Below are 18,486 nucleotides of genomic sequence, written 5' to 3'. Positions count from 1 at the left end.
AAGCAAGTCTGTTTACCAGCGTATCAAGCGAGTTGTAAAAATTTGGTGGTTAAGCCCTCCTAGGTGGACTAGGCCAGGGGTTCCCAAACTGTGGAGCAATGACATTCTGTGTATTTTTTTTCTATTAATAATAGCGAAAAAAAGGCGCCGGCGGCAGCTGTAACTGTAGAAAAATAAAATGTAGCAAGGGAGTGTTGGTGGACTGTCAATCAAAGCAGAAATCCACAAAGAAAATCCAGAAATCCAATCAAATAATACGTTTTGCAAAGTATAAAGAACAAACAAGGCAGCTTCAGGAGTTTGAATGCATTTGTACCGTGGGCTCAGTTTTGAGGTGCTGGAATGTTTTTTTTTTTTTTTTTTTTCTTTTGCAGAAAAGTCATACTAACTTTTGTACTTAATAACATTCATTTAAAAAATCAATTGATCCCTAATACGTTTTTGTCACTAATTAGGTATTAACATTTAAAATATTGAGTACTTTGATATATGTTTCAATAGTAACTCAATCAAGTTATTAATCAGATACATCTTGTTACATACAGGTAATATTAAAATGTTTGGATACAGTACTGCTATTTTATTGATTACTGGCTAGTTCACAGTCGTCTTAAAATAACTATGTTTTGTTGGGAAATAATATTAATAAAAACGTGTTTTGACCGATTCAAATTTCGCTGGAGGTGGATTTATTTTCGTAAGTTATCTTTTGGTTAAGTTGCGCAGCTCCTCTCCGATTTTTTTATTTTTTTATTTTTTTATTTTTTTGGGGGGTGGGCTGGGTGCAAGCCAACTGAATATGACTTTGCAAGTTGTATTTGGTCGTATAGAGTAGCTGCGAAAAATGTAACTTATGCAAGGCTGTCGTTTCCTTCTGTATTGTGTGCATGACAGTTCACCGTGATGAGACGTAGCGGCTGGACGTTTTAGGTAGTGTCATTAATTAGGATTCAAGAGTTATGTTTTTGTGCAAGTTGTACTGGTTTTACTCAAAAGTGATTCCTGTTCAGGTATTTTTGAATGGGAACAATAACAGACATGCACTTTCTTGTTTGTTGACCAAGAAAAATAACTGCATTTCTAAAATGTTCAATGGTACCCAATTTAAAGGTTTGGTAAAAACGTCTGTTCAGTTTTTGCAATTTATTTAATTTACTAAAATGAAAGTATTTAAAAATATATATTTTCACTCTGTATATTCTGTGTGATCCATCGTTCACAATGTTTATTCAAATTAATAAAGGACAGTTTAGATTTATTTATAAGATGTTTTTAATGTGACATTTTCCCAAGGAGTGGACGAGGCTACCTGTCCTGCTACCAGTTCCTCCTCGTTGTTAGCAGAAGGTGAGGCACTTCCGCTCTGTGATTTCGCTGCCGGATGACGTGGCTGAACTGCAAGAGCAGCAGCAGCAGCAGTAGTGGTGGCGGACAGTGAGAGAGACAGAGAGCAATTCAAAATCCGTCACTGACACAGAGCCAGGAAGAAGAAAGGGGGGATATCTTGAATTGAACTGGAACCCCGAGTCTCTTGAAAGCGTTTCTGAATCACGATGGCGACGATCAGGGTAACGCTGTTGTTGTTGTTGTTGTCCGCTGTGGATATGCTGCTGCCTGTCTGGGCGGATGAACACGATCATACGGTAAGGAGAGCTGGGCCGACCTCGGTTGTGCAGAAGGAGGGGTATGGCTGACAAAATGTCTGTTTAAACACGTACGGTGTATCTCTGAATTTAGGGGATAGCTAAAACGTGAGCAAAACCAGGTTCGAGGTGATAAGACAGGTCAGTTGGGAGCTGTTATATGATATACAAGTCAATGTCGAGGATTTGAAAGGTCCCAAAACCGAGTGCTTTAAGCCCTGTCACTCGGTTTTTGTTTCTTAGAATACTTAAAATAAACTTGCAATTCAAAACAGACACACATCTTTAATTTAACGGTAAAGATATTACTCTGTGCATGAAATTCACAGACATTATAATAAACCAGTTTTTGATGAAGTGTAGGTTTGTCTCTTGCCACGATTCTGACGGTATATCCGGCTGTTAGGCCTACAGGACAAACTAGATAGTCTACTGTACAGATAGGCATTTTTTGTTTTGATCATGACAAGAAAGTGGTCTTTTTTCGGTGGAATTTTTATGAAACTGACCATGCACGAACCTTTCAAAGTATTTTATAATGGAAATTGTTGAACCTTGAAAATCTCTGCCAATTAATCCTATATGGAAGCAGTTTCTTGAATGTACTGACAGTGGTGGTACATTGAAATGATGTCCGTTACAACGACATGTAAATCATACAATAATTCTGTGGATTATGCAGACTTTTTTATGAACATGCTAGTGTTATAGAGATTTGCAGTGTGCACATATTATTTGGTTTAGTGTATCTGAATGAGTAGGTAGCCTGTGTTAACATGTAATAATTTAGTAAACCATACATGATTAGCCAGCCTATGTAACACATTAATAATTGCAGGTAATCAATTATTATGACTACCATCTGTGTCATTTTTAATGGAAAATAACCAGAGAACTAAGGTTGTAAAGTCCTAGTACAGTAACTAGGCAATTTATGTAGAGCTTTGTTACTGCGGTTAATTCTTTCTAACAGCAACCAATTTAAGTACACTACGTCTGTCATTTTACATTCTTCAGCAATCAGGTCTGTGGATCTCACTATTTTCTGTATTTCCTGTATAGTAATTACTTTGCATTCACTGCAATTGTGAGGGTCTGTTAATTTATTTACTGTGCATTGGTAGAATCTATTGTTTAAAAAAGTCTTGAGATTCTGTAAATAAAAAAATATATTTTAGTGAAGTAATTGTCAGTATGTCTCAGAGTATTCCTGAGCATTGTTAGAAGCTAGCTACAGATTTTCTATTGAGCAGCATTGTTCCATAATGTTGTTCCCACATCCTTGCAAAGTGACTTTCAGTGCACTCGAAACTTAAAATTCATGAGTTACTTCCACAACTTTCTTGGAATCTGCTTTACACATCAATCACCAGACATGCTCCTGCTGCAGTGTGAAGGTATACAATCACATATTCATACATTTAAAAAGTTAATTGTAATTGAGTTCCAAAATTTACGTTTTTATTATAATATTTACAATAACGAAGAGCTTGCTCTTTCAGTATGACAACCTTCTATGTATTTCTGGACATAAACAACATATTCTACAATTTAGCATTTATTCAGGTTAGCATTTAATATTTAGAACATGTGTTGTATAATAACTCAAGCAAATGATCCATTTTCAGTCTGGCAGTGCTATACTTTCTGCTTTAATACATATTTTGTTTTAATTGTGAAATGCCTTTTTTTAAGCTGTAAAATAAGCAATTTTTTACCGTGAAAAAAACACAGCCCTTCTCATTGTGCATCTCAGCAACTCAGTAACTTCCATTTCAGGTCAAAACAAACAGGTAGTTATCTGAAGCCATCTTGACATTTACGGGTTTTTTGTTGTTCATTCATCTTTGTAACAGTCTTGCAGAGAGAAAGAAAATTAATCAGTCTGACTTGCAGTGTATTGATGTGTTTGTTGTTTAATAAGTTGTGTATTGGGATTTAGAATTGATATAATTGAGTGTTTTTATTAAAATACATTAACTTTGATTTCTGTATCTCTCTTTTAGTATACAGATACAGAAGAAGTCGTCTTGTGGATGAACACAGTTGGACCATACCACAACAGACAAGAAACATACAAGTACTTTTCACTGCCCTTCTGTGTTGGGACAAAAAGGGCTATTAGCCATTACCATGAGACACTAGGAGAGGCTCTCCAAGGAGTTGAACTAGAGTTTAGTGGGCTGGATATCAAATTTAAGGGTGAGTCAAAAACAAAATGACAATATCTGGTGGTAAGAAATTCAGTAAGATTGTTTCTTATGGCCTAATTTTAGTTCTAAATGATGTGTTCCCATATCATTTTAGAGTATTTTGTTATCTCTCGCTGGGGATGAAATTCACTGGAAGGGGATATAGTGAAGGCTATTACATGATCCAGTTATTATGAAACTTGGGGGGGGGGGGGGGGGGGATTGTAAAGAAGATATCTTCAACACAGCACTTTTTTAAAAAGTTATGTATTTGTTTATTGGAATAATGTCAGACATGCTTTTCAGAATGTGTTTTGAATGATTTTTGTTTGTTTCATTAAATATGCTGTATTGAAAGTTTGTATTGCCATCAATACCGTATTGCTGCAGTCACGTGTTCTTTGGAAGCACAGGGCATGCTTTATCTTGATTATGTGAATACACCCCCAAACAGCAGAGCATGATAATTGAGTGACAGCTCGAACAATATGAGCCCAATAACAACGGCTCCGGGACGGGGGGAGTTAGGGTTAGGGTTAGGGTTGGACTGGGGGGGTCGGTAAATCTTCGGCTCCTGACCAAGTCCTTTGCCTCACATTGTGGGTGCAAACATTCTGCAGCCCTGGAACAAACATGTAAAAACAATTGCAGTTAAAAAAGATAACTGGTAGTCTATTATATACAACCAAAGATCAGATCAGTTACAAGACTGAGTTTCTCAAAACAACCTGTGTGTGTGTGTGTGTGTGTGTTACCATTATTTTCACCCCTTCATTTTTTAAATTTACATCTCAATCACCTGTGACAGCTGGGGCATTTCAGTATTCAGTCAAACAAACATCAGTGTTGTGTTTCATGTGCTGCAGACACAGACTGAGTTATAACACCTCTGCATATCCATAACACTTTGTGGATATAATTCAGATAATTTATTTAACATATAATCAAAGAAACTACAAAATGAATTGTGAAAGTCTACAGGAATATTGTGTTCTATATTGTTTTAACTCAAATTAAAGTATTTTGAAAGTAAGAACATCTCTTAATTCAAATATTGGTCTGAATTGTACAATTTTAAAGAATATCAATACAGTACTATATACTAGTGTTTGTTTACAGTGATCTCTCATGAAACTGGTGTCCCTAATATATTTGCTGTAGTGGAGAGCTATGCAAGACACTGGTTTAAAAAGCAATACAATACTTTAAATTACAAGAAGTATGTATCATCACTTGTTGTCTAGGCTAATGAAAAACTGGTAATGAACAAATTTTATTTTGTTTTATTCACACAGATGAGGTTCTGCAAACAACATACTGTGAAATTGAGCTGGATAAAGGAAAACGAGAAGCCTTTGTTTATGCCATAAAAAACCATTATTGGTACCAGATGTATATCGATGACTTGCCAATCTGGGGTAAGGCCTTTATTCTGTGCAAAACGTTCAGTAAAAATTATGTCTGTTTGTGAAATTGTACTAAATGTGTTTAATCTCTTAATTGTGCAGGCATTGTTGGAGAAGCAGATGAAAATGGAGAAGACCATTACCTGTGGACCTACAAGAAACTGGAAATCGGGTACAACGGCAATAGAATTGTAGATGTGAATCTGACAAGTGAAGGAAAAGTCAAGCTTGTGCCAAATACAAGAATTGCAATGTCTTATTCTGTAAGTAGTAGCAAAATCTACAGCATCTTTAATAGAGTAGTAGGCTGCAATAATATTAATCCTTGAATCATGATCTTTCTTTACCGTTTTGTTTTCTTTAGTCATTTTTTTCAATCTTCCTAGGAGGACACTTCCATCAGGGTTTAAAATTGATCACAAGACATTGAGGTTCTTGTCCAAAATGAAGTGTAGTCGCTTTCCACTTGCATAGATTCCTTTCTTGCCCACATTGGATCAGGGCTATAAGCTGCATCGTGTCCCTTGATTTCCTTGATTAACACCTTCAGTCTGCCATATATACATAGAGCGTAGAAAAAGATTAAAATTGCAGCGGCAGGCGACCAGGAGAATGGAAAGCAGGCTGATTAATCCCTTTACATACGTTTGATTGGTGCTTCTTTGTTTCTCTCAATCAGAAAGCTTAGCAGGGAGGTATTCATAGGTCAAAAACAGGAACTACTGTACTGTACCATATGCAAGGTGTGCCAAAATTACAACATATTAATGCATAAAGATAAATACAAGATACATTTCATCTCTTTTTTTTTTATTTAAGATAATTACGTGTTTGCTTAATTAAGCACAGAAGACAATACAGCTCTTCAAGTGCAAATTTAAATAAATACATTGCAAAACAAGACTAAAACCATTTGTCCATGTAAGAGTTTTCCTTCTACAAAGTGTCTTTATGAACGTTTATAAAGAGGTATTCAATTTATTGAAACGTTTATTAGATGTAGGAAAGCAGCATGCTGATCTGGCTGCAGAAAGTACTAAAAGTGATATTGGCACTAACCTGTTGCCCTTTGCAATTAATCTGGAGAATCGCTTTTCAAATTATTATTATATATTGCTTTGGTAACTCTTATTCTGTACTATCCTATATCACAGCTTTTGATTTTTTCATCATACAGATAGCTCCAGTTTTTGAATTTACAGCCTTTGGAAAGGGGTGCGTGTTACTTGCATGCTTGTTAATAATAATCCATGTTTGAGGGGCTCCTGAGTAGCGCATCTGGTAAAGGCAGTCCTCCCGGAGCGCAGCATGAACCTTCTCAGAGGGCAGCACACAGTTGACCAAGTGCTGCCTGGGCAGGAAGTGGTTAGGTCAGCTGGGGAGTCCTGGGCTCGCTGCACACCAGCGACCCCTGTGGCTGGCCAGGTGTCTGCAGGCCTGCCTGTATGCAATTCAGAACCGCGTAGTCCTCTGACGCTGTAAGTTCTGAGATGCACGGCGGGCTTGCAAAGCGAATAAAAGCGGATGGCTTACGGCACATGTTCTCGTCCTCGTGTCTCCAGAGTTAGTTCAGGGGTTGCAGCAGTGAGCCAGGTTGAATAATAATTGGACATTCCAGAAATGGGTGAAAAATCGTGAATTAATAACAACAATGTATATTTTTTTAAATCTGCATTTGTTTTTTAATCCATGAATTCATTTAAATATATACTTTAAACCTGTGGTAGGCACAATAAATGAATTAATCATACCATCAAAACAGCATGAGACAGTTTAAATTTCAGGCTATTGGTTGATTACTTTCTGAGCGTTAAGACTGAGAAGTAGGCGTGGAATGTAAGGTAATCGTGATGTTTAGGCCTATAATACGTTAATTAGCGAATTATGCTTCCATGTGTTTTTCTTGATCTTGTTATTGCATCTTGCATTTTGATCCCCTTATCTAGTTGTTGAGACAGAAAGTGATGTAGGTGACTTGTGACAATTAAGCATTAACAAGAAATGCATTCATTAATTATGAACTCCATTTCAGAGCATTAACAGATTGATTTAATGAACACATTTTGTTTGAAAATCACTTGCTGCTAAAGCTCTCGTTACTATATCACGAGTTTGATACAGTAACACTGGTCTTTGAAAACCCTGCCCTAAATGCCCCTCTATGACATCACACACAACAAAACTATCAGGAAATGAATGTCGCCTCCCATAACCAATGAAATGCGTTTCAAGCCTGTACTGCAAAGTACGGTGGCCCTGTAAGTCATCAAAAAAGGGAGGGGAGGGGACACAGAATGTGGCAGTAGACAAGTTTATTTCTGCACGTACAGTATATCCTGTGGTAAAGGGTTACATTAAAGGGGAAACAACTTACATATTTATATTTATTTTTTTGGCCTCTTATGGAACCTTGTCCATGGAAACTGGTTGTTTGATTGAAAAGAAAATGGGTGTAAATGTCTTTGATAATTTTCAAATAAATACTTTTTGTGACAACTATGTAGGCGTGTTGGTGAACTATTTAGGATAAGTTTTTTTTTTAACAGCTTGGCTTGAATATGACTTGCATACAGTTGATATGAGTCCTGCGAAGCCACAATCCCTATTAACTTCTCATTTTAAGAAGCATATTTCAAGCAGTGTATGCACCTTCATCAGTTTTTTTATTTTTTATTTTTTTAAATATACAGGTAAAGTGGAAAAAGTCAGATGTAAAGTTTGAAGACAGATTTGACAAGTATCTCGATCCATCCTTCTTTCAACACAGAGTAAGTATTTCTGAAGAGTTGTGGTCCTCAAAGCCCTGTCTGAGTGAAGTTTGCAGTATCTGCAAAATATTGAGAGGATTTGAATAAGGCAACTGTTTGAGCAACACATACTTGTGTTCTCCCCCCCCCCCCATAATATTAACTAACGAAGCAAAACCGTGCTCAAACCCGATGCTTGATTTTAAGCATTTTTATGTAAACATTAAGCTAGCTTTCTAACAATACCAGATCTTTCATCACAAACAGTTCTACACCGGATTGTCACAATCAAGAGAGCTGCAAACAACACTTTACAGGCAAGGGTCTCTCTTATGGACAGCTGTACCTGCACTAACCTGAGCGTTTGAAATGGAAGTATCGTCACACTCTCGTGCTGTTAATAACATTCTGAACTACTCAAGAGTCGGGTTCGGTTTCTGTTGATGTCTCTGGCATTGGTGGTTTAGATTTTTTTGTTGTAGAAAAACTCCAAACGTAGTGGTCTTTTTGCCATTTTAAAAGGGCTACGTCAAGTTTACTCTGTTTTTAGCAAATTTTCGCTCACTGAAAAAGTGAAAGTCTCACATGAGAACAAATATAGCGGTGAAGGGTCTTAGACAATATTTGGTTGTGTTATTAGGGTTTGAAATAAACTGCACACTTTCATATTCTCTACCCAATATATATTTTTATTTTTAAATAATAAACCCTGGCAGTAGTGGCGTAGCCAGGATTTTAAATTTTTCTTGGAGGGGATTGAAATGGTAACTTTTTAAGGTGAGTAATTGCAGTGGTGCAATTGACAACCTGATTTCTTATTCGTGCATTGACGTTTTATTTTTCGAAAAATAAACTTTTTTTTTTTTTTTAAAACAGAAGATCCAATAACCAAATAGTGTTGTGCAAAAAAGTTAAAAAAATAGAACACTTCCGATTAAAAACAAAAAAGGAAATATAAAGAAAATATTTTTAACATGCACATCAGATTTCAATTTCACATTATGATAATAAATAAAAATAACTATATATAATTTAATTCGTAGTTATGGTTGTTTGTTTTTGTTAACTAACATTTTGTGTTCATAGCAAAGCAACCATTTTATTTAATATCACAAATCCTGACTAATTTAATTGCCGTTTGACTGGCACAGTACTGCTGGTGGTAGCTGCTAGCTTGTTGTCTTCAGACGGTTCATCAACAGTTTTCTGCCGTTTAGACATATTAGGACGACCAAAACAAATAGCTATTTTTTTTTATTATGTTTTCCTTTCCCCTACCACTGTCAGTCCATGCTTCACGTCTGTGTTATGTCACATTGTGCGTCTGTTTGGACTGTAAAGTGTAAAAGCACGTGACCAGACGTGTCCCCCTCATGCGTCGCCACTGGTTGCGATGTGGGCAGTAAGGCAATTAATAATAAATCCAGATAGATGTATGAAAGAGGTATTCTCTTACTAGCATTATTTTATTCTTTCTACATTGTCTAATTTTATAATACAGTGATATGAGTGATGCAGTCACACTGTGTTAAGCTTATTTATCACAGATTTTTCTCATTTTTTTCCTGATTTTAAACTTTCATTTCGTTTTATTGAAAACCAGTTGGACATCAAAAGCAGAGCTGATTTAAAAAATTAACAAACCGATCGTAACCCAGTTAGTTACTATATAGTCAGACATATAGAGAACAAATCAAGAGGTTATGAGGTAGGGAGTATGATGCACTGCAATACCTGCCATATGTAAATCAAAGAAAATTGTCACATTGGGGTAAAATGGGCTCGAAAGGCATTCAAAGTACACCCTCTCTGTGTAAAACTAAAGCCCCCTGTTTTTCGCAAATAAATAACACGAAATGTAACATGAAACTAAATAAAACGAAATGCAAACATAAAAAGAAATAACACGAAAAATCATTATGAAACAAAGTGACACTTTTTAATTGTAAGGTTTATACAGAAATTACTTTAAATAAATACTTGCAATCGTAGTTTTCAAACTCAGCCGTTACCATAGACACGATCTGAAGGGAAACCGAAGCTCTGACTAGCATTTTCGCAGATGTATAATTTGAAGCGAGTCGTTTTGGCAATTCAACTTGTGATGGAAAAGAGACGTTTGTTTCCAAAATGCCTAAACCGCGCATAAAAATTAAACAACGCTGCAAAGAGTCTCGAGAAAATATGGCTTGTTTGTATTAGTATGCTAATTCTTTGTTTTATTTCAATGGTGCAAACTTTTCCCTGGAGGAAATGCTGTTTTGGTACTGAATGGATTTGAATGAATGAATCTGCTTTGCTTAGTGTTTAAATACTGAGAAACTCTAAGCTTGTATATTGGAGCCCTGCTTCAGTGAATGGGATTGAAATACAAATCCTATCTTTTTTTTTTTTTTTTGAATGGGTAGATTTCTCTATGTGCAATTATTTTGACAGCCTCACAGCAGTAGGGTAGTGTAAATCTATATTTATTTTATTGTATTTTTATAGAGGGCATGGTCAGTATTTACTGTAACTAGTTGATTAGCGTAGAGGGCTGTGCATTACCATTACTGCTGTTAATGAGAAATTATGGTAACTAAATAATTGTTCGGTGAGATCTGTTTGTCAAAATGTTAAAAAAAATTGGATGTTTTGTAAAAAATATGTATGTATTTAAAACATGATTTATAATATGCTATTTTTTATATACATCTGTTTGAGTTGTTGTTAATGTGTATCTGTAGTACTTTTGTGAAAAATAAAACGAAAAATTAATTTAATTTGTGAAAAATAAAACGAAAAAAGTAATTTCACGGGGCTATGTGTATAACCCATTGTGACGTCATTTATTTATTTATTTATTTTTAAGATTCACTGGTTTTCGATCTTCAATTCCTTTATGATGGTTATTTTTCTTGTGGGCTTGGTTTCCATGATTCTTATGAGAACGTTACGGAAAGATTATGCAAGATACAGCAAAGAGGAAGAGATGGACGATATGGTCAGTGTATTTACAAATTCATTACATCTACTGCATGGAAGATTAGTGTTTGAATCTTTTGAGACAATGGTGACTTTTTTCTTTTGTTTAATCCATATACAGTACCTGCTTATATGGCTTCCAGTGCTTGGTGTGTGTTCACTAGTGATGTGTTAACCACGGCTCCAATACTAAATCTTCTAAAAGCACACTGTGTTTGTGTCCTGACTCAGGATCGGGATCTGGGGGATGAGTATGGATGGAAGCAGGTTCATGGAGATGTTTTCAGGCCATCCGGCCACCCCCTCATGTTCTCATCTCTGATTGGATCCGGCTGCCAAATCTTTTCAGTCTCCTTGATTGTTATTATTGTAGCAATGATTGAGGATCTGTATACTGAGTAAGTAGCAAAGTTTTTAACATTTTATGTGTATTACTAGTCTGTGAACTTTATTCTAGTAACACAATCTCAAGGACTTGTCTTTTATTACTTTGAAATATACTGTTGATGTTGCAAATTGTTTCATAGCAAACCAAATCATTTTTGTCTTTTTAATGTTATTTTTTTGTATTATGTTTGTTTCCTTGATATCACACCCACAACAAACACTAAGGGGTTGTAGATGGCAAATGAGGGATGAACTGTTAATTAAGAATTAATTTAAACCAAATCATACATACTTCAGACAATGTACAGTGCTACAGTAATACTATTTATATATATTATGTATATATATCTATCATATATATCTATCTATATATCTATAGATATATAATATATATATATATATATATCATATAAATATGGATATAGATATTAATAGTAATACAATATATATTATATATATATATATACATAACATATTATAGATGTCTGTATAGTTACATGGTGTGTGTGTGTATATATACATACATACATACATGTTTCAAATATATGCAATTTTGAACTAATTTGAACATATATTTTCATTAAAAAGCTTTCCTTTAGATATCTGGTACTACAGTAGGTAAATAAATCTGTTTGCAGGGCTTGCTTTCAAATAGTTTTGCACTTTTGTGGTCATTTTACTAGGAGAGTCCCCACCTCTTCAGGGCCTTCGTTCTAGGCCTGTCAATAACCAACCAGCTGCTTCTCAGAATGACTGACACATAACAGTATTATAAATATGAATACAATAATTTCAAATATATTTGAAAGTTCTGAAAAAAAGCTCCCATATGAAAACACATTTGACATTGTGACATTTGAATTACAAAACATAAACAAAACTATTCCTTAAAACAACACTTGGAAAGTGTTCTTAACAAAAAAAAAAAAAAAAAAAGTAAACTTTAAAAAATTACTTCACTCCCAAACAAGCGGTGCATTTGTTTTCAGGCGCATTTTTGTGTGAAATATTATCAAACGAACCTCACTGGCAGTCTTTGCAATGAGCCCAGTGTGAATAGTTTGACCGCTTTGTGGAGAGCAGCAGTCATGAGAAATTCAGGCAGCTGTTAGCTCAGTTGGAACGGCAAATTAGCCCAATCGGCCCCATTGACCTTGATCTGGGTGATCTTGATCACCTGCTTGCTGTAGAGAGCTCAATCAGACACATACTTAACTGTTTATGGAGCTAAAGTTGTTTAGAAAGCTCCATCGCATAAAATCAGAAGTCTTTGTGGAAGTGAACATCTATAGATCAGGGGTGTAAAACTCGGTTCCTGGAGGGCCACAGTGTCTTCTGCCGAGCAATCAGTTACTTAATTGGTCTAATTATTTGATTAACTGGAAAAATTTAACACTTCTCTTCAGGCCTCAAAATGTTTAATCGGTAGTGTACCTTGAATCAAGTGCATTTTTAAAACCAACTGTAAAAGACCTTGAAAAATATTAAATATGTCAAATTCAACAAATAATTAGATCAGTTATGTTAATTGAGAGCTTAAATAGAATGAAAGCCAGAAGACCCGGCGGCCATCGAGGACTGGAGTTTGACACCCTGCTATAGATTCTTTAACAAATCTCATACCAGAACAAATCAATCATGAGTTTGTATAATGCACTGGTGAAGCAGCAGTTCTGGTCACAGCATTACAAAAAAGAAATCTGGAGTAAGTGTAGGGAATAGCAACTAGTCCAATTCCAAGGCTTAACTGATGAATGTTAGCCAAAAGAAAGAAGGATTCAGGGCTAATGTTTGAAATCCTGGGAGGAGTTGATGTATTTAACCATAGTCACTATTTCAAACACAGCACAGAGCCCAGGACTAGAGGATAAGGTGGGGAGTGTAAGGAATGGGTTATCAAGCCACATGCTTTTTTTGTATCCTTTAAGAGCAGATTAGAGACATTCTTGGATCAGCTAGCTACCAGGAAACAAACATGTTTATGGATTGATTTAACATAAGGTTTGTGTTTTACACACTGAAAAAATATGAATTAGGCATGCTATTTAAATATAAATATCTTGCTGCACAGCTTGAGTCTGCATGTAATCAAGCTTCTTTTACTTTGTTAGTTCTTGGGTCTCATGCTGTAGCTAGAGAATGAATCGTAGTGTTCCGGTATTACTGCAAGTAATTGTGGCCTGTTTGGGAATTGCCACAAACATGTGACCAATGAGTCTGGGTTTTTCAATGCAATCATAAAAAAAATAAATAAAAACTACTTGCTTGCAATGCATGTTTCTGGCTGGCTTTTAAAAGGTAATTCTATACAGTAAATACAGTGTTCTGGAGTCTGGGTGCTTATATTGCTGTTGCAAGGCGATCAGTAAGGAATGCAATATTATTGTTTCTTTATAAACATATACTAGGTGCATGCAGGTCTTTTGTTCAGTATTGCAATTACATGTTCTATTTCTTTCACAGCTGTATTATTTGTGGTCAATAAAGCAAATACGAATAATTTTGGTTTTTATTGTTAGACCAACTTTTTGTACAGTAGTTCAGAGTAACATTACAGTTAATATGTAAAGCTGTAGTTAATGCATACCCCTGTAGATGTTGAAAAGTGTCATAGCTGGAAGAGCTTTTGCATATCTTAGGAAAAATACATATGTACAGAAAGCTAGAATCTTGGTTCATTGTCATTTACACCATTATCATAATTGTAGTAATTTGTGAAAAAAAAATAGTAGTACAGGCTCTTTCTTGAGCTGTTTGTCAAGGTCATGCAATATATACATAAACTAATTTAGTTGTAAACCAACCATTTTTATTATGTAAATTGTGTAACCCATTAACCCTCCAGTAATTCATACCGAGTGCTTCTAAACCGATCTGTAAATTACTGAAGCTAACCACGAGGGGGCAGTAAGAGTACTTGTGGGGACAGTATAAACTATATTTCATACATTTTCCATTTACACATGTCTACTGATGAATTATATTCAGCTTTGCAGCTGTATATATCGCTGTATGTACTAAAACGTACATTTCTTGATCTCTTTATTTGGTTAGGTGACTTTTCTGTCTATTTTAATTTTGTTTAAAAACCAGTAAAGGAAAAAAAAAATTTTAACTGCAGTTTCGGGACAGCTATGTTTACATTTTAAACCATTGTGTAGTAATTCTAAAAGTGGGCTGAATTACACTGTTTAATTCTATATAAATGTATTCTCACTTGACCCAGCGTTTCTTGCTAAAGTTCTCATTTTTAACCTTTGTTCCACTTGCTTGCCTTGCAGGAGAGGGTCCATGCTTAGTACTGCTATTTTTGTCTATGCTGCAACATCACCAGTAAATGGTTATTTTGGAGGAAGCTTGTATGCTAAACAAGGAGGTAAGTTTTTTGTACTTTCTAGTTTTACTGAAATCTAATATGCCGGATTCTGCCGAGTCAACGACCGCGTTTGAACAATCAACTTTTAGCTGATAGTTACATTGTCACCATTAATTTCCATTTTTTAATAACCATGCGCAAATATGCATGAGGGGAAATATTGTGGCTCGTGAATAGAAAAAACTGCCTAGAAGTCGTTTCTCTGTGCATTACTGTGTGACTATGCTGTGCTGTACCACGCACCACCACACACACACTTTTCCCTTAATGACAACTTCACTGCCCCTGGAGATTGACTCGGCACAACACAGTATATATCCAGTTCTGATGTATAGTATGTGGCCCCCTGGGTATATATCCAGTTGAGAGAGAGAGAGAGAGAGAGAGAGAGACTATACGGCCCCCTGGGTATATATCCGGTGTTGACAACTTCACAACACAATGCACAATGTATTCTATTTAAGAAAGTGTATTGAACAATTTTCTTAACTCGTTAACCATCCCGGGTGCAAATGGTTTATCTTGTAATCATGACTTGGAACATTGTAAAATAAGAATTCTGTAACATTTAGATTATTCAGTGTGTGTGTGCAGTTTAAAAACTCAGCATAACAAAAACATTTAGACAAATCCTGCAAACATCAATATGAATATCAACTTACTTGACTTTATTTGAAAGTTGATTTTACTGGGTTCATTTCAGAAGTGGTACCAATGAATCTCGTTTCCATATGAGTTACAAAAAGTACTGTACTGGCAGTGTTCTTAAAATGACACTATATAGCTACAGCAACAAAACATCTAATCCTGTATGATCAGCATTCTTGGTATGAAGCTACTGTTTCAATAGATGGCATCTTGCCTTCCTAACTCTAATTCTATGGTTCTCACAAGACACGCTGAAGCAGATCATTTTATGTACTAATTACAATTTTAAAATAGTTATGGTCTTGATATTTTCCAAATATTAACATTTTTATGTAACATGTACATGTTAAAACATTTGTACAAAGAAAAATGTGCTTTTTGAATCTGCTGGGGTTTTTAAGATCAGTAGTATGCCTAAAGAATGTGAACATCTGCTTGTTTTATTGCTCATTACGAAATGTCCTTCACACTTGTTTGCGTTTTTGCGTGGTAATAGAAAAGACATTGTGTGACTGAAGGAAGCAGTAAGCCTTTAAAAAAAAAAAAAGATGCACAATGTATTTGCTTTTTTAATTTTTTTTATTTTTTTTTACGTTTAACTAGTTCTGGTAGCTGTTACAGTATGTAACCAACATAACAGACTGGTGGCCTGGGAGACATTTTGAGGGTACTTTTATCTTCAGACAACAATTTGCTTAAGATTTCTTTTTTAGTATTTTAACTTCAGTTTAGCTTCTGTATCTGTAGTTTATTATCTTCCACCAAAACTGTATCCTCTGTCTGCTCTGAGAACTTGTCATTTGATGGGTGCATTTGCAAAGGCAGTGTTTTCCTTTTCAAGCGTACAGCTATGGCCAAAAGTTTTGCATCACCTAGAATTTTAGGATTGAAGCTATCTATCTATCTATCTATCTATCTATCTATCTATATATATATATGTGTTGTGTGTGTGTGTGTGTGTGTGTGTGTGTATATATCTATATATATATATATATATATATATATATATATATATATATATATATATATATATATATATAGTGAAGGAGCAGAGAACATGTAGTCCTAGGGGACATGGGACTACACCTCCCAGAAGGACATGGGCTGAAAAACGCTATGATGATTATTGTTTTATTGTTTAATGACAATTGTTAATTGTTTTATTAGTAATTATCATTGTAAATTAGAGCCAGGTGCAGGGTATTTAAAGGGAGCAGCCAGTCTGTTCTGGGCTGCTGGTGTGTATACAACTGTAATTGTAGAAGAAAGGTAGCGTGAAACATTTTTGTGTTGTGCTGTGAGAAATCGTTTTGTTTTGTGTTGCAACCGGTAAACAAGCTTACCTGTCCAGTGATTAGAGAAGGTTCCAGCCTGTGCGTTAGCGCTCAAAAAAGAGCTAGGTTTTGTTTTCGCTTTGTTTTTGTTATTGTTTATTAAAAATAGCGTGCAAGCGCTTTGAAAAATCAAGCTGGGTCATTAAAGTGCTGAAAAGAACCAGAAGAACTAAAATCGAAGAACTAATATCTATTATATATATATATATATATCTATATATATATAATAATAATATATATATATATATATATATATATATATATATATATATATATATATATATATATATACAGAATGAACATAATTTAGATTTGTTTTTTAAATCATGTAATCAAAGAAACTACAAAATGATATCTACCGGAACCAAAAAGTCTACTGGAAGCCATAATAGTAGTACAGTGAGTTTGAAATGCCACATTTTTCAATTTGTCAGTTTTACATTCAGGATATGGAAAACTACAGAGCGGTATGTAATTCGCAATAGTATATTAACGTAACATGGTTCAGCACGTTTCATTTGACTTTATGAAGCAAACTTAGTTAATTCTATAGGGTGATGCAACACTTTTGGACATAGCAGTACAATTTACTGAACCTTATAATAATACTTGTAAAATAATTTGTAAATGGGAGTCAGTGTGCCTTTATAAAACCTGTGTGCACATGTATCATTTACAAGAAAGCTCATAAATAAGTGCAGGATCCAGGGATTGTGGCTTAAGGCAGTTTTCTGAGACTAAGAACTTGCAGGTGTGATATAATTGGGCCAAAGAAATATGCTGTCATAAATGAGAATCTACAATGATGTAAGATTATAAAACCTAACACATGTGAATGTTTTGTTCAGAAACCAAGTTCTACAAAAGGATTGGGTGGTGCAGCAGTGAAACAAAACACACGCAAGCTGAACTTCTAATACATCTTTCATAACAAGCAAAATGATTTTGTTCATCATTCTAAATTTAATACAGAATTGTGTACTAGTATACAGGGTTAGAAATGCACTTTTTGAGAAGGCGGGTATTCAGACCACCGTTAAGAAAGTGTGGAGATCCATTAGTGATTTTGGTGGCCCTCATTCTTTCTAAATTAAACTAAAATTAATTGCTATAAATCTGGTGAATAATACAGCTTATTAACAAAAAATTTTAAATAAACCAATTTTGTTTTATTTTGACAAAAGAATACAAAACCTTTAAAATGAATTGCACTGTTTATCAGCAGGAGAGAAAGTAATTACGAAGTATTACTTGAAAGACACTTTACTGAAATATTAAATGATTATCATAGATTTATTACATACATTTATTAGACCACTTTAGTCAAATATTAAATGTGGTGATTCTTAGGTGTATTTCAGGCAAAAAACAGATTTATTATTATTATTAATATTATTAATCTCTGTCATTCTTCTCAATACAAAGTGTCATAAAACACATTTCAAGTAATAGCATTACTGATTTTTTTTTTTTTTTTTTTTTTTTTTTTTTTTTTTTTTTGAACAAGCAAGTGTAAACTTTAAATTTAAATTGAAAAAATATGCATTACACAATGGAAAACAAACTCACTGTTTTGGTTCTCATTTATTAAATTCCACATAAATAAAATATGATGACAACATAAAACAAAAACAAATCGTTACAATACATACTGTTTCCCTTGCAAGTTAGGCCAGTGTTGGAAAGCGTGAGGTATTTTGGAGTGTTGTACTTGCACCTGTATCTCCCGATTCTGACTCGCTTCCCAAATCTGAAACATTAGCCAGTGGAGATTACTGCTGCCTGGGTT

At 34.8% G+C, this 18,486-nt stretch overlaps 1 protein-coding gene across 1 annotated transcript in view; it reads left to right on the top strand.

Moving 5' to 3' along the window:
• Positions 1 to 1,377: 1,377 nt before the first annotated feature.
• LOC121325769 (transmembrane 9 superfamily member 3) overlaps positions 1,378 to 18,486 on the top strand; it is a 28,661-nt gene continuing 11,552 nt past the window's right edge. The window contains exons 1-8 of the mRNA XM_041268766.1: positions 1,378 to 1,643; positions 3,650 to 3,845; positions 5,131 to 5,253; positions 5,344 to 5,504; positions 7,932 to 8,009; positions 10,840 to 10,971; positions 11,184 to 11,350; positions 14,621 to 14,715. Coding sequence (XP_041124700.1) covers positions 1,554 to 1,643; positions 3,650 to 3,845; positions 5,131 to 5,253; positions 5,344 to 5,504; positions 7,932 to 8,009; positions 10,840 to 10,971; positions 11,184 to 11,350; positions 14,621 to 14,715 — 1,042 coding nt within the window. The 5' untranslated portion in view covers positions 1,378 to 1,553. The remainder of the gene's footprint in view (positions 1,644 to 3,649; positions 3,846 to 5,130; positions 5,254 to 5,343; positions 5,505 to 7,931; positions 8,010 to 10,839; positions 10,972 to 11,183; positions 11,351 to 14,620; positions 14,716 to 18,486) is intronic.

The sequence above is a fragment of the Polyodon spathula genome, chromosome 13, assembly GCF_017654505.1.
Source record: "Polyodon spathula isolate WHYD16114869_AA chromosome 13, ASM1765450v1, whole genome shotgun sequence".
NCBI classification, from domain to species: Eukaryota; Metazoa; Chordata; class Actinopteri; order Acipenseriformes; family Polyodontidae; genus Polyodon; species Polyodon spathula.
Note: the sequence above shows the minus strand (reverse complement) of the source record. Positions and strands in the feature narration are given on the sequence as shown.